At 30.5% G+C, this 16,120-nt stretch overlaps 2 protein-coding genes across 2 annotated transcripts; one reads left to right on the forward strand and one right to left on the reverse strand.

The window, feature by feature from the left end:
• The first annotated feature begins 4,594 nt into the window (after window positions 1-4,594).
• On the forward strand, window positions 4,595-8,576 carry LOC130810467 (remorin-like). Its single transcript, XM_057676541.1, has 6 exons — window positions 4,595-4,677; window positions 4,772-4,940; window positions 6,526-6,573; window positions 6,987-7,074; window positions 7,934-8,015; window positions 8,105-8,576. Exons 2-6 carry the CDS (start codon window positions 4,784-4,786, stop codon window positions 8,303-8,305), a joined length of 576 nt encoding a protein of 191 aa, XP_057532524.1. The 5' UTR covers window positions 4,595-4,677; window positions 4,772-4,783; the 3' UTR covers window positions 8,306-8,576.
• A 370-nt stretch (window positions 8,577-8,946) lies between these two features.
• On the reverse strand, window positions 8,947-13,545 carry LOC130810469 (transcription factor MYB17). The gene is made up of 3 exons (XM_057676542.1): window positions 12,374-13,545; window positions 10,034-10,163; window positions 8,947-9,940 (listed from the first exon to the last, which is right to left on the reverse strand). The coding sequence occupies exons 1-3, from the start codon at window positions 12,504-12,506 to the stop codon at window positions 9,301-9,303; spliced, it is 903 nt and encodes a 300-aa protein (XP_057532525.1). The 5' UTR covers window positions 12,507-13,545; the 3' UTR covers window positions 8,947-9,300.
• Window positions 13,546-16,120: the final 2,575 nt, after the last annotated feature.

The raw sequence follows: 16,120 nt of genomic DNA on the forward strand, positions 1-16,120 counted from the left end.
GGACCTGTTTTGGACTCGGACTTGGTACTGAATCTATGAGATCCGCAAAAAATAAAGGAAGAAGCATGACTACCTCCTTGCCTTATGAGTCAAGCCGAAACCAAGAAGAGGGGGGAATGAATGGTTCTTCAAGAATGGTAAAAAAAAATTGCTCGCTGCGGTACTGTCCCGGGAGACGGCACTGATTCAGGAAGGACGGTAGGCGGCTGGGCTTGCTGTTGCCGGCTGGTTTGAGGAGTGACCACCGAGAACAGGTAGTGGTTCTCGGGTGCACGAAAATCAGGGACTAAGGGAGGAAGAAGAGAGAGAAGGTGAGCTTTGATGGCTGCCCGGTTCTGACGCAAGGAGAGGGAGGAATGGATGACTTTGGGGAAGGAGATTATGCATTTCTTGATTGAAGTTTTCAATGGAATAATAAATTCTTATTTTTGGGTGTTTAGGAAAAATAATGAGGGAGGTAAATTCTGATTGTTAGGGCAAGACAAGAGCAACATAGTAAAAATAAGAGAAGGGAAAAGACAAAGAATTTAAATTGAATATTATTCTATTCTCACTATATATATTAAGTCTAATTTGTTTTCTCATGTTCTAGACCACTACTACTTACTCAATTCCACTTATATTTGACCCAAAATAATTCTTCATATTTATTTCCAATTTTCCAATTCTAAAATATTTCTCAAATGTTGCACTAAGTATGTTCATGTTTTGTTACATAGTATTTTATATAATTTCATGATGATATTTATGATTTCTAACTTTTTTGTATGATGTATGCATTGATCTTATGTTCATATGAGTACATGTTTTACTTTATGTTGAGCATTAATATCATGAATGGATTAAATTGTATCAATTTAATTGATGGTATCATATTTTTGGTTAGTTATAGTAGTTATTTACTTATAAGTAATTTATATTTATGAAATAGTTACGAAATAAATGTTATCCTATATAAGAGGATATATTAATTTTCATAGATATTGCAAATTATATTTTATGGTGGTTAAAATTTCATAATGTTTATTAAACAAATTATTATCACTAGTTTGTAATAATATTTTTGGTACATTAATTTTGATCCATATATGGAATTCATTGGTATATAATTTAGTCATAAATTATATGGGACAAGAAAGTTTATTTTGATAACTATAAAGTGATTATAAGTATTTAATTATAAATTTGTGTCCTCTGTGACATGTATATTATCAAGTGATATGATCATTTGTGTATGTTTTTAGCATGAAACATGTATTATGGTAAAAATTCCATAATATTTAATTATTATTACTTGTAATAATTTAAGTAATTTCCTCAAGCTACACATAAATATATGTAAGAAATTCAATTTTGAATTGAATCACAAAGAATTGTCATTTCCATTTGTGATTGGATGTTTATAAATGGGGAAAGTACTTTTAAAACATCCAAGTGTAAACTAACAAAGATAGTATTTTTACTATAAACATTTGTCTGGGTTTTAGACAAAGAAATTAAAATATCTCTATTTTTGAAATGTCATAATCATTTTTCAAGTAGAGTGCACACTAAGAAAATTTGATGAAAATAATAATCAAGTGTATAATCCGGCCAAATTGCTCAAAGGCAAAGCTTAGTGCAAGAACTTATCATTAAAGGGGTTATAATTCTTGATTATGAGAACATTACGCTCTAATTTGTTTACTAACCATGAGTAAGGATTCAATTGAATAAGTGTCAACTGCAATTATATTATGTCAACTAAAGTTCAATTGGAAAGCCTAATTCACACTCAATTAGCATCGTGTCTTGAATTCAATGTGGTGTAATTCCTTTAAACTTTATAAGCAACAAGGATTAATGACTCATAGTTGCATTGATCTGTGATGAACGAGGTAGTCGTTCATTAAAAAGGTTCTCAAGATCAAGAGTAGAAGAGTTCTTGGTGATGTATCCATTCACGGGGATACGATATAAGGAGTGAGAACCTACCTATATAATTTTGACGTTTTTGCCGTCTCAACTAGTCAATATTGGCATATCGACTCTGACAAACTTATGAATAGATATGGACAAGACCATGATAATGTGTCAAGGTAATGACTTTGTGTTATTAATTTTATCGTATTTTAACTTCAAGTGGATCGGCTAGTTGATTCAAATCCGTAGCTAGGGATATCAATTTATTCGATCTCTTGTAAAGAATTTATATTGGGCGTTAATTCAATCCGTGGGGTCATTATCGTTGATGCATAAAATGGTTTATGTACTTATTTTGTAAAAGGAGAAGAAGGTCCGGTTATAATCTAAATGAGGGAGGGTTGTTGGACTTTTAGATAATATAAAGACCTAAATTATATATACTACATACCAAGTGTAGTAGTGGGGCAATATGTTATAATAGCAAAGTCTAAATAATGCTAACTATAAAAACACAAGATAACAAAATAGAAGGAAAAGCCAACTCAGCTTCAAGGGAAAGTCGATTCACCACCTGCTTCTAATCTGTCTCAATTTGAGACAGAATAAAAAGCTGACTCGGTTTTTTGGGGGTATAGCGAGTTACCGTTCTCATCTGTCTTGAATTTGCGGTTTGAACATATGTTCCATTTGTTCTATTGTGACAATTTAAACATATTCGGTGCCAATGAATCTGAGGATTGATTTTTTTTCATTTGTTGGAACAGTTTAAACATATGTTCCATTTGTGCCATAATGACAATTTGGGTTTCTATTTTGGGTTTTGGTCTAAATCTGCCATTGCAGGTAAATTGAGGGTAAATGATGAATGCCGGAAAAAGGTGTTTGTCAATCCTGTTAAATTTATTATTAGGCTTGTACACAACGAGACCCATATAAAAGAAGAGTTGAATACACACAAACCCGATGAGGTTCCATCCTAAAACCAATTGGTAATATAAGGAGTAGCCCTTCAAGCTTATATGTTAGGCAATCTCTCTCTAATTGTTCGACATGGAATCACATGTGAGTTAAACACTCTCCTTCACATGTGAGTCCATTTTTTGGACGAGAGTCATTCTTTTCGCACCCGCACATTGTTTTTTTATGAAAGATCAATATTTTTTGTTTTCAGTTGATCGAAAACCAGGCTCTGATACCATAAAGAAAAGTATAATGTTAAATTAATTTTGATTAGGTTAAGAATACTTGATTTGTATTGAATTTATACAAACTAACAAGCTAAATAGGGAAACAAATAATTCTAACAATATTTTACTCCTAAATATTTATTTTCCTATAATACAATATTTATCATATATTCCAACATGATCCAATCTGATGGCCTCTTTGTTCTTTTGTCTTTGGCTTTTTGTTGGCTGTTTAAGTAGTTTTGTAGCTAATTTAAACGTGGGTTAATTTAGTCCATAACAATTAATTATGACATCAAGGATCAGTATCGAAATAATGAAAATAATTAATCGCAATTTTGTAATTCGAATAGGAACGAAGTATATTACATAAATAATCAGCATTTATGGTTTAGCATCGCTGTTTTGAAGATGCGAAGTGAATTACAATTTACCACGAAATCAGAAATAATTATTATTATAAATAAATAAAAAAGAGAAAAAAGGATGAACGTGGAAGCATCTTTGCAAAATGGTTCTCATGTCTTATGTTATGTTAATGTCATGAATACGTCTACGTTCTTGTTGTCTTCGTACGGCTCAAAGTTGTAATCTTCTACATTTGTGCTGGCATATCAATTTTAATACACAACACTATTTTTAATTGGGCCGGTCCATTAAATATTTTTAAAATATTATAAGTAAGCATTAAGAATGATATAAGTAGACATTTAAAATATTATAAGTAGGTATTAAGAACGGTAAGTAAGCACTAAGAATAATATAAGTAAACATTAAGAATACGGTAAGTGGACATTAATCTTTAATGGGTTGGGCTTAAGATTTTTCTCTTAAAGAAACGGTCTCTCAAGAGACTAACTGATTTTAATATCCAACTAGTCACTTTCTGTCGCAATTGTCGAAAAAATATATTGTTCCAAGAGTTCTTTTTATTTTTTTCCTTTATTTTCTACATAGTTTTTTAAGTAAATTTTAAGTCTTAATATCTAAATATGCATAATTAAAAATTATAAAAAATATATAACAAAAAATTATACATTAAACGAATTTAATGAATCTCACATAGATATATTTTATCTTCGAAATATGTCTCAAAAATAATAATTCAATTTCTCTCTCCTTAAGATGAAAATTCTCAATCATAAAGAATATTAGAGAATAAAGCGAGTAGTATAGTAGATTTTTAGCTCCAAAATACTTACATAGAGTGAAAGGAAGGAGAGAAAAATAATACTACCGCCCTCTTAGAGACTTTGTCCCATTTAATTTTTTGACACTATTTAACCTTGACTATCAACTACAGATTCTATCTATCTATCCACTCTTAATTTGTATTTTATGATTAAACTTTCATCATTATGGTAATAAAATGATACATTTCATAAAAATTTACATTACAAATCATTATTATTACCACCAATTAATACCATCAACCTGCAAGAGTATAAGAGCATGAACTTGCTTAGCTAATTAGAATTACATTACCAATATTAAGTGGCTTCCACATATCTAATAAAGAAGTTATTTTTGTTAAAACATTACCTATCCTAAATACAAACTGGCACTGGGTGACATTCGTTTGAATGTAAGTTTTATTTATAAAAGGCATAGAAAGAATAATTAGAAATAAAGACCCTCAATTCAATTTTCTTATAAAAAAAATACTGAACAATATGCAGGAAGAAAAGAAAATGGCAGAAATGGATGTAGAGAAAAGTGTAGATAGCAAATCAACGGTTACAACTGCATCATCAATATCATCATCTACCATCACCGAGGATAATTCAAAGGCTGTTACTTCTCCACCACACACAGCAACTTCTGAGGCAGTTACTTCTGTTTCTCAAAGTATTCTTATTCTCTTCCTTATATTAATTTTTTTTTTCTTTGAGGCATTCCTCATATTAGTTACTAATTAATGATCCTCGAGAAAAATAAATCACATTATAATTTTTTATTTTAAATAACAACTTTATATGGGAAAATAAATTCTTATTTAGGACCGTTTTAAAATTAGGACGTTATTTTATTTGTGATCAATTGTGATCACTTTTTTGTAAGACTTATGTAATTATTTTTAAAGCATATCTGATTATTTTTAAGGTTTACATGATTATTTAACAAAAAATTTTTGTGTGAGACGGTCTTTTTAAGAGATTATCTTTGATTGGACTGACCTATTATATATGTTTTAAAATATTGTATATATGTATTAAGAATGAACGTAAGTAGACATTTAAGATATTGAAAGTAGGTATTAAGGATGGGGTAGGTAAGCATTAAGGAAAATATAAGTTGGCATTAAGAATACGGTAAGTAGGTATTAATCTTTAATGGACTGGCTTTGGATACGTCTTTCAAGAGCCTAGCCTTTATTTTAAAAGGCCTATGTGTTTATTTTTATTTTAATATAACTTTTAAAATTCATGTGATGACTTTAAAAGCATATGTAATCTCTTTTTAGACTTATGTGGTTACTTTTAAAACTTATGGAGATTGTGTTTTATGGTGGTTGTGGTGGTGAACTTAAAAATTAAAAATAATCACATATACTTTAAAGGTGATCACATAAACCTTAAAAGTGATCACATAAACCTTAAAAGTGATCACAAGGGCTTTAAAAGTAGTCACTTATAATAAACAAAGTGATTACACATATGCTTTAAACGTAACCACATAAGCCTTAAAAGTAATCACTCATCAAATTAAAAATGATCCGATAGGTCTTAAAAGTGATCTCATAGGACTTACAAGTAATCACATATCCTTTGAAAAGGATCACATAAGTATTAAAAGTAATCACTTTCATTAGTAAAATGATCACATATATTTTAAAGATGATCACATATACCTTAAAAGTAATCATATAAATATGATCACATAAATCTTCAAACTAATCACATAGTAGGTTGATTTATTTACCATGTTCTAAATATAGGACGATAACATATGGACTTCTTCGTATGGGAATTATTTGTTTAGAAATTTAATGTCTAAATATATGAATGAGAAAAAGAGAGATAAAAATTTGATCGGAAAGTTAGGTTTTACAAAAACAAACAATTGTTGCAAAATAATCATGTTAATATTGTCTAGGATTAATACTCATCTATTATTAAGAAATTGTAATATTAAAAATTAATAAAGATATTAAGAAATTGGCATGGACCAATAAATTATGTGTGTACAGGGTAACAATAAAAATAATAAAATAAAAAAAAATATATGAATGATAATTAAAAAAAGTGTGAAAGATATAATCTATAAATAAAAATATTGTAAAATTAAAATGACAGACTAAAATAAAAATAACGGTAATTTGAAATAATGTTGGTACATGATTAAATGAAAATAGAAATGAATATTTGATTGATGATTGATGTATAGTAATAGGAGGGAGTATTTGATATGATCTGATGTTGTTAATTAACAGAAGCTGAAGAGGCTGAAACTGAGAGGAATAGGACAAGTGTTGACAGAGGTGAGTAAATGGTGTATAATAACTATATAAATCTTCATTTATGATCATTTGTCATTTAATTTTTATGAGATGTTCATTTATTTTTAGTTTGTCTTATACTCCCTTCCGAACCAATTTAGTTGTCTCATTTTCTTATTTGACAAAGTCTTTTTAGTTATCTCATTTTTATTTTTGTCAATTTTTTTTACCTAAATATCCTTAATTCACACAAGTAATTACGAATATACCCCCAAATACCTTACTTACTCAACTACCCTTCACTACTTACTCTCACTACTTACCCTTTACTACTTACCCTTTTTAATGGACCCCACACCATCCTTAATAACCGTGCCCAAGCAAATGGGACATCTAAATTGGTTCGGAGGGAGTATTAAAATGTGAAGTTGTATTATTTATTGTTATTATTACAGATATTGCATTTGCACATGTTGAACAAGAAAAAAGACTGTCATTTATTAAGGCATGGCAAGAAAGTGAGCAAACTAAAGCCATTAACAAGTACGTCTATTTAATATGGATAGTAGTATCATTTTACATGATATTTCCTCTTCTATGCTTATAATTTTATTTGGATTAATGTTTTAGAATTTAGACCTGGATATTAAATTTTTTGTTTTTTTGTAAATGGTAATGTAAGGATCTTTTTAGATGAATGGTTGACATCAGGGGTTGTTTTGAGTACATGTAAGATGTGCGGCAGTTATAAGTGTCGGATCGATTATACTTCTCTTTAGTTTTTGAATTTTGTGATAATAGTTATACGAAATTTTTTTGAATTTTGACCTCTCAAATTATTATAGTCTGATTTTTTGACCTAGTCTCACCTTAAGTTGTGGTCACTTAAATTAAGTGTCTTAAAATTAGTTCATATTACTTTTGATTTAGTTCAATTGTTAGTTCTTAAATCCAAAAATGTCAAAATATGTAAAATAATTGATCCTTTATGACATCTTTAATCACATTTATTTGTTTTTTTGTCTAAATTTTTAATGATTCATTAAATAAAACTCCACAACTATTACTTAAACTAAAATCCTTTATATTTATAACATGTTGAAACTAAGTTAAGATGAAATATAAAATTGAAAATAAAAGATTTAAAAGAATCTCAAACCGCAAATTGAAACTTTGATCTTCTTGCTTGTTACCCCTCTTGTTTTTCTATTTTCATTTATTTTTTCCACAGTTTTCAACGTAAATTTTTGACCCTTAATATCTCTAAATAAGCATCATTAAAAATACTAAAAAATATATTATAAAACGTACACATAAAATGAATCCAAAAAGATTTAAAAAACATTAGAGAAGAGGGAAGTATCTTTTTAATGTGGCTAAATAAGATGGGTAAACTGAACAGGGCTGAGAAGAAGATGTCTGCTCTGGACGCATGGGAAAACAGTAAGAAAGCATCCGTGGAAGCTAAACTGAAGGAAATTGAGGTACCATATATGCATCCTGTTTTAACAAGTTCATTTTACTATCTACAAACTACTCGTAAACACGAAAAAGCGGTGCTTCAAACGAGCAGGAAGAGCTGGAAAAGAAGAAGGCCGAGTATGGAGAAAAGAAGAAGAACATGGTAGCTCAAATACACAAGCAAGCAGAAGAGAAAAGAGCAATAGTTCAAGCCAAAAAGGGTGAAAACATCCTCATCATCCAAGAGAAAGCTGCTAAATATCGCGCCACTGGTTACGCCCCTAAGAAGCTCCTCAATTGCATCTCATTTTAAGATCATCTGTGCCACCAATACTGGTAATTTCATGTGTTTTTTCGTGACAGTCGAAATTTGATCCCTCAAAAACGAAGTTTGCTCAGTCTTTGCACATTTTCGACTATGTATCTTCCGAGTCTTTATTCGGTTTGAGTTATAGTTGTATTCAGAATCCAACCCATTTGTTCGCTTCAATCTACATTTATTGTCAAAACGAGAGTTAATCTAGATGCACTACTGGTTTTCGTCAAGTAAACAAAGATGGCAAGCTAGTATTGCCATATCTAGAGATGTGCATACAAGTCATTTCTGGATTTTGTATTTATAAGATTTTTGTCAATGAATCAGTTCACCAAAAACTTAAGTCGATGATTGATACCCCAGAATACGTTATTTACTTTAACATGTCGCCTTATGCGAGAACTCTTTAGGCTAGAAGTATGGATGCCCTTCTTGTACTTGGAGCTGAATATTTCACTTTAAATGAGGAGTGGTTTAGATTCGAACCTGTAATCTTTAATCATACTGATTACTGATACCATATCAAGAAACAAACTCAACCAACTCTCACAATATTTTCATCATTACTATGCTAGAGTTTACTTATTTTGCACATAACTAGGTTAAAACCTATGAATCATGTCAAAAAGTATCCATGGTGTTCCCATCTACCATAATTAATGGATAAAGAAAAGGGTGGGACAATAAATTAAAAATTCAACAATTTACATACATATATTCCAATCAAGCTGGTCAATGATTCAAGAGACAACAATACAATTCCCAAAATCAGGACATCAGTAAATAGATCTGGGAACATGAACCTCTCAATGTAGACTATCAAGGAGACATCCTATCAAACATGATCTGACCAAAACATGTATTAATAGATTGGAAAAATAGGACTAATATAATGCTACAACTATACTAGCTAATTAACCCATATTGTACTGCTGAAATTGATGTAAATTGCCCGGAAATCCGCAGTAAAAGTTCATAAAACACGCGATATATCAGATGAGATTCAATTGTTGACTCATGACAGATTGGAAGATGGAGGAAAACTCCTGAATCGGGTCTTGCAAGAAGCTCATATCATTGCTTCCGGGGAAATCCAAGAGTAGTTGTAATGCTGACTCGGTTGTATATTCCACTTCGTTGGAGCTCGAGGAATCTGATTTTGTATTTGCATCAACACTTTCGGATTTGATTATGGTCTTGCAGATACTCTCGTCATCTCGGTTTTCCACTGTTAGACCAGAAGTAGAGGCGAATTTTGTAGTTGAAGTTGATGCTTGAGAAATCGGGCTTTGACATACAATCTTTTCTTTTTTTTTGTTTTTTCGAAATGATTCTCCGACTTCAGAGTTCCAAAGTCGGAGGAAGTGGTCAGAATCAAGGATCACTGATGAGTGTGCGTGACTCAATAAGGACTCGGTTGAGAGCCGAGCCTCAGCTTCTAGACGGGCACTCTCCCATTGGGTCATATGGCGTGTAGAAGGGGAGGCCGGAGGGTTTGTGATTGGTTTTGATGGTTCGTGTGTTTGAGGATCGATGCCCATGCTTATAAGCCGTTTTTTCAAGTGGGTGTTCCATAAGTTCTTGATCTCATTGTCGGTTCTTCCTGGTAGTTGTGCGGCTATAGCAGCCCACCTGAATCAAAAGTTTCCGATATTAGATATTGCTTATATGGATTAAAAGGTTTAATCTTTGCACATAAGTGTCACTTCAACTAGTAAGAATTACCTGTTGCCTAGAATGGCATGTAGCTGAATGACAAGTTTCTCTTCATCAAGAGTAAATGGACAGCGTTTAATGTCCGGCCTAAGATAATTTGTCCAACGAAGGCGACAACTCTTTCCACACCGAAGAAGACCTAACGGAGAGGAAAGGAAAGGAAAGACTAGTCATTTTAGAAAGTGAACATGCATGAACAATGTGCTTATCTACTTTGAGTAGAAAGTGAACACTATACGTTCATGACAAAGGAATTTCAATCATGAATTTGAAGTCTTTATGTTATTGATTATGGTTTTAATCAATGAATTAATTAAGTAAAGCCACTAGTGCCCAGTAAATCATGTGACAGTTTCACTACTCCCTTTTTTCGATTCGCGGTTCGTGGGGCGATCAATGAATCATTTGACAAGTATCACATGATTCGCTAATCTTCCAGCAAATCGCAATTTGGACATTTTTTCTACAATTTTGAGCAAGTTTCGAATTCAAAAGGCGAATTATGTTGCACTGGTACCATATGGACATAAGCATGAATTATGTTACATTAGTAACATATGGTAGGATATAATCCAAAAATAATCCCAACTCTCACAAAATTAGCTCTTTCTCATCGAGGATTAGTCTCCGTACAACAAATAATCAATCTTAAGGAAGTTTGTAAGTGATGAGTTTGCTAGTACATCAATTACTCTCAAGACCTTTAGTTGGCATTAGATTTGGAAACCCATGATCATCTCCAGGAACATGTAGCCATAAATTATGAAATAAATCATCAAAAAGAAGTTTCACATAAATGATTTTCCGGTACATCAATCATTCTTGGGATATGTTAAACATGTAAACAAAATAGTTCCCAGAACACTTCATTACCCCAATATCATTAAATCGGTCTAAGCTACGCGAGATTTTAAAATTGGAAAAATTACCAAGAATAATTCAATTTTTTCATGATTTGCCTACAATAATCTCACCTATTGATTAACCATGAATAATCCAAACTTTAGGATGTATTTGCCTAGAATAAACCCGATAACTAAATGACTTACTATTGTAAGTTTTATTTTTTTTTTAAAAAAAAGATAAACAAAAATAAAATGTTGAAAAAAATTAAAAAAAAAGGTAAAAAATTATTTTATTATTTTTGTTTACAATTTAAAAATTTTTATGTGAAATTTTTAAGTTTTTCTCTAGTTTTACATTAATTTTCAATTTACTTTTTTGTAAATTACATATTATAGCAGGTCATCCAATTACCCAAATTTACTCTACGTATTTACCTACTAAAATTGGGAATATTCATGCTTAATTAATTATAGTAAAATTATGAAATATTAAATTATTCTAAGTAATAATTTTTAAATTTTAATATACTTGACGTTTTCAATTGACTCTTGTTAAGAAACAATCTTTACCAACCTCATATAAATAAGAATTGAACACTTCATCACCCCAGTAAGTAATTTTACCAATGAACTCTAAATTTTCGGCTTCATCGAGAAGGGAAACAAATATAACAGACACATGTAAAAGAAAAAATTTCATAGACAAATTTGTTGATTAAATAAGATGTTAATTAATACAGTATGTAGTCAGAGTGTTGATCAAGCAATCCTTACACAAATACAAGCACATGATCAGCTCTTGTATTGACACTAGACAAGTTATTCACCCAACAAACACATTGTCACCCCACTTCCCTTTGTTTTTCCTTTAAATTAACAAACTTAGGTCAATTGAGAATCAAGACTATGATTTTTTTATTGGGCGGTTCTGAGCATGTTCAAGATTTTCGACCGCATAGAACCTCGAAAAATTAGAGGCCTCAATATTTATTAAGTGATAAAAGATAAAAAAAATTATTAGAAAAATATTAAAATTTTTGAAACCTTTAAAGAATTTGTCAATTTTTACTCCGGGATAGGCTATAGAATCCTACACAGGCAATGGAGAGAGCCTGAGAGGGAATCAATAGTCTTTGTAGACAGTGAGTATCAGATCTCTATCAGAAAGGTGAAAAAGAAAGTTTTCGGCTATTAAATTAACGATAATTCTCGAATTAAAACTGATTTAAAATCACACAATTTCTAAAAGATATTGAGCCAAAAGAAGCATAGGCATGATAGACATTAGGCACAGTTTCAAAGTGGTTATTATTGGCCTTTTGGTTTCTTCACTAAAATATAACAAGACATTTTTGCCATTTCTTCCAGAGTTAGTTTCATGCATTGACAAAGAGAAGCAATTGAAGTAAATTCTCGCGTAAGAGCTTAAGTTCGATTCTAAGTGCCACTATCCGTCCCTTAGCCAACCATGTACTGAAAAACATAGAGAATAAGAGAAAGAAACCTGCATTCTTGGGAAGAGAGCGCCAATTTCCATGGCCATGTTGGTTGATATACTTAACAAGAAGTTCATCTTCTTCAGAAGTCCATGGCCCTTTCTTCAATCCTACCTTGTCACAACAAGGAGATCTTCCCATTCTTTTTCAATTTTTCTCCACCAAATCAAAAAAAAAAAAAAAAAAAAGATATGAATTAAGTCTCTAACAAAGAAAACAACACTACTTAGGACTTTAGTTTAAAATTTTCATTCAAATACATAATATTCTTACAATAAAAAGATCCATCAATCATTTTACCCAAAAAAATAAATTTGAATTGAATTTTGTAACATGAATCACAAAACTATCAATCATCAAACTTGAAACATTTTATTAAAAATGAAATTTTCAACAAAACAAACAAAACCCATCTTTCATTTCACCCAAAATAAAGATATAGACTTGGAATTGAGGTCTCTTGCAATGAAAAGCTTCAAACTTAAGTGAAGAAAAAGAGACATAAACTTTAAATTTGAAGTTAAAGTTGAAATATTTCCATTCAAATCTCAATAAAAGAAGAAAAACCCAGTTTTGATTTGGTCTGAAAAAGCAAGAAAATCCCAGAAAAAGTTGAGATATAAATTGGCAAAGAGATAAATTAAAGGTATATATAAAGAAAAATAGGGAAAAGTGGAGGTGGGCAATATCTATCTTGGGAATTCGAAGAAATAATTGTAAGTGTAAGAGAGAGAAATTGTACGATCAGCCAGTTTCAAGCTGATACTCTGTTTTCTGCAAACAAAAACAGAGAAACCCTCTTGCATTTAATGATACTATTTGCTATTACGATATTACATCATTTAAATCATCACAGAAAATTTAAATATTTATTATAATATATTCATATAAAAATTTCGGGGTAATAAGAATTGAATGCACAAGGAAATGATTTTGAGAGAGAGAAAAAGAACAGAGGAGAAAGCAGGAGAAAAACAGAGATTTTTTTTTTTTTGAAAAAAGAAAGAAATCAAAAAGGAGGGGAAATAGCATTGAATAAGAAAGAGAAAGTAGAGAAGGAAAGAGAAAGGACAAGCAAAAGCAATAAATGAGAGTAAGAAGAGATGGAGGAAGAGAAAGGAAATGGAAGGGTAAATTAATAGAGTTGCCAAAAAACACCATTAAATGTTTGTGACAGAGTATGGTGTTGCTTGCCTTGCATCTTTCCTTCCATTGTTTATGCTGGTCAATTGTCAAATAGGACTAGTAGAAATTTGCAATTCATGCCGGTCAAGTTCTAATTTGACAGAAATATGTTCGACCGCATATGATCTTAGAATTATATGGTCTTCAAACCGTAATGATATTGATGATGAAAGTTTCGAATCATTTATTAGTGGAGATGACCTTGATCTATTGATAGTACAATTTACGAATAGGTTACTTAAAGAGTAGAGGTGCGCTCGTCGAGTAAGGTGTGTTACCGTCACGAGACAAGACTTTGCATCAAGGTCATACACTTTGTGTTTTGATAATTTATATATAAATTCTTGTGAGAGATCATCTCTAATGGAATCAGCGCATTATATATTTTTTAAAATATTATAAGTAGACATGAAAAGTGATATAAGTAGATATTTAAGATATTAAAAGTAGGTATTAAGGATATGGTAAGTATGCATTAAGAATAATGTAAATAGGCATTAAAAATACGATAAGTAGGTATTAATCTTTAATGGGTTAAACTTGAGATACGTCACTCAAAGAGACTAGTTGTAATTTATATGTTATCTAATTTGCTTGTCTATACAAATGTCTTTGTAAATCAAGGCATGAAGTGTGTGGTGTGAGTTGTGTACTAGTAAGTTTAGAAAGAGTTGTTAAACTATAGAGAAAGACTTATCTTGTCCTAATTAAAAGAACACTATTATTGAGTTTTAGGGAATTAGAGAGTGCACTGCTTTTTGTGAGTGATTTATTTATGTATTATTAAACGGTTAATAAAAAAATACAAACACTTTCTAATGCTTTTGAGTTTTATGTTCTTGCATTGTTTTATGTGTTTTTAAGGTAAGGTATCTTAAGATGTTATTATACTTCTAGAGTTGTAGGTGTTTTTGTTTTATGTTCTTGCATTGTTTGAGTGTTTGTTATTGTTGTGTTTTATTTTTTGTTTTTTTTTTTTAAAAAAAATTATTTAATCAAACTTTTTAAATTGTCCCACTTTCATTTGAGAGTCTAAGTCCATCCACAATAATTTCTCTTAGTAATGATGATTTCTAATTATCTAAATTATAAGCATTGAAATATAGAGAATTATGTTGTGGGAAGTTAGATTATTGAGCTTTTACTTAAATAAAAAATTTTAAAAGAAATTTCTTTGTTAGCTTTCTAGTTTCAAGATGTATGCATGGTAAATTTTTTATTGTTATAGTAACTTTGTGGTTTCATATTGGTTTAATGGTTTGCACTATAACCTTATTCACAAATGACATTCAGTATTTCTCATTGAATAAGTCGTTAACCATTAAAACACAAAAACCTCCGAGCATGAAAGCGCAAATTGGTGTGATATTTGATCACCTAATCTACAAGATTTACTAAAAAAACATAATAATGTTGAAGATGGTGGATAAAAAATGTGGTGATCTAGAGCAAAAAACTTGATTATTTAGATTCTTCCTGTATATGTTGGAGATTTTTATGTTTCAATGATTAACGACTTATCAACAAGAAAAAAAATATTCGTAAAAAGGTCATTGTGCATGCTAATTTGAAACTAAAGATTACCATAGAGATTACATTTTTTCTTCTCATCAACACGGCAAACAAGTTGAAAAGTGCTTGCTTTTTTGTTGTACAAATCATATAAGAGTTTAACTAGTGTTATCACATTATGCCCATTTGGATGAATCTTAACCAAATTTGTTTGAATCGTTTTAATGCTTATTTTATTGTTTTAAGTTGGATTGAGATATACTTAATCATGTACATATTTAGTCTCCATTTTTTCAAATGGATAATTCAGACCTAAACCCATAGGATAAAAAAATCAGGACTTTTAACCGATTTGTAAACTTGGTCTAGAGTTCATATATAGGTATGAAACAAATCAAAAGCAAACAATACATAAATTTAGATCCAAATAAATATTTCATTTTGAATCGAATAACTTTATTGTGATAGAATTGCAAAATAACAATAGGAATTCTAATTTTTAAAAGTTGTGAGAAATTTATGAAGATGTTTAAAGAGAGGTTTCTTCCTTTTAACTATAGTGTTTACTCTTAATCTTCACCAAAAGTTTTATTTTATTTTTTGGTGATCACTTTTCAGTTACCTATTGGTGTTCTTGTTCTCTGCCGGTTTTATTTATTTTTATTCTTTTGTTTTATTTTTTTGATTTTTTTTAATTTTTATTTTTATGCATTTTATTTATCCTATTTAATATTTAACGATCACGTTTGGGTGATAAGATACATACTTGTGGAGTTAGCGCCAGCTTCACTCATTCTTATTCTTTGCAGGAACTACTCATGACCTTTCTCGTGTTGAGGGACTCATTGATCGTGCTCTCCTTTAAGGGTACGATTTGTCGTCGTCCTTCCCTCCACAGACCCTACTCATAGTTTTATAGGCAGGATACACTAGGTAAGATGATAATGATGACGACTTCATCAAAAATGGCAAATATAAAGCGTGAATCAAAGGTTGTTGAGCAATACATCCATGAGTTTGAGAAGTTTATGAATATGATTGTAAACGAAAAAGAAAAT

The sequence above is a fragment of the Amaranthus tricolor genome, chromosome 4 (assembly GCF_026212465.1).
Source record: "Amaranthus tricolor cultivar Red isolate AtriRed21 chromosome 4, ASM2621246v1, whole genome shotgun sequence".
Taxonomy (NCBI): Eukaryota; Viridiplantae; Streptophyta; class Magnoliopsida; order Caryophyllales; family Amaranthaceae; genus Amaranthus; species Amaranthus tricolor.

What these genes read in the sequence shown, in the direction of transcription:
- LOC130810467 (XM_057676541.1), top strand. Translation starts at nt 4,784, where the DNA reads ATGGCAGAAATGGATGTAGAGAAAAGTGTAGATAGCAAATCAACGGTT. An exon ending in AGTTACTTCTGTTTCTCAAA is followed by an intron (nt 4,941 to 6,525) that starts GTATTCTTATTC and finishes GTTAATTAACAG; the next exon opens with AAGCTGAAGAGGCTGAAACT. An exon ending in TAGGACAAGTGTTGACAGAG is followed by an intron (nt 6,574 to 6,986) that starts GTGAGTAAATGG and finishes TTATTATTACAG; the next exon opens with ATATTGCATTTGCACATGTT.
- LOC130810469 (XM_057676542.1), bottom strand. Translation starts at nt 12,506, where the DNA reads ATGGGAAGATCTCCTTGTTGTGACAAGGTAGGATTGAAGAAAGGGCCA. An exon ending in CTCTCTTCCCAAGAATGCAG is followed by an intron (nt 10,164 to 12,373) that starts GTTTCTTTCTCT and finishes CCTCTCCGTTAG; the next exon opens with GTCTTCTTCGGTGTGGAAAG. An exon ending in CATGCCATTCTAGGCAACAG is followed by an intron (nt 9,941 to 10,033) that starts GTAATTCTTACT and finishes CTTTTGATTCAG; the next exon opens with GTGGGCTGCTATAGCCGCAC.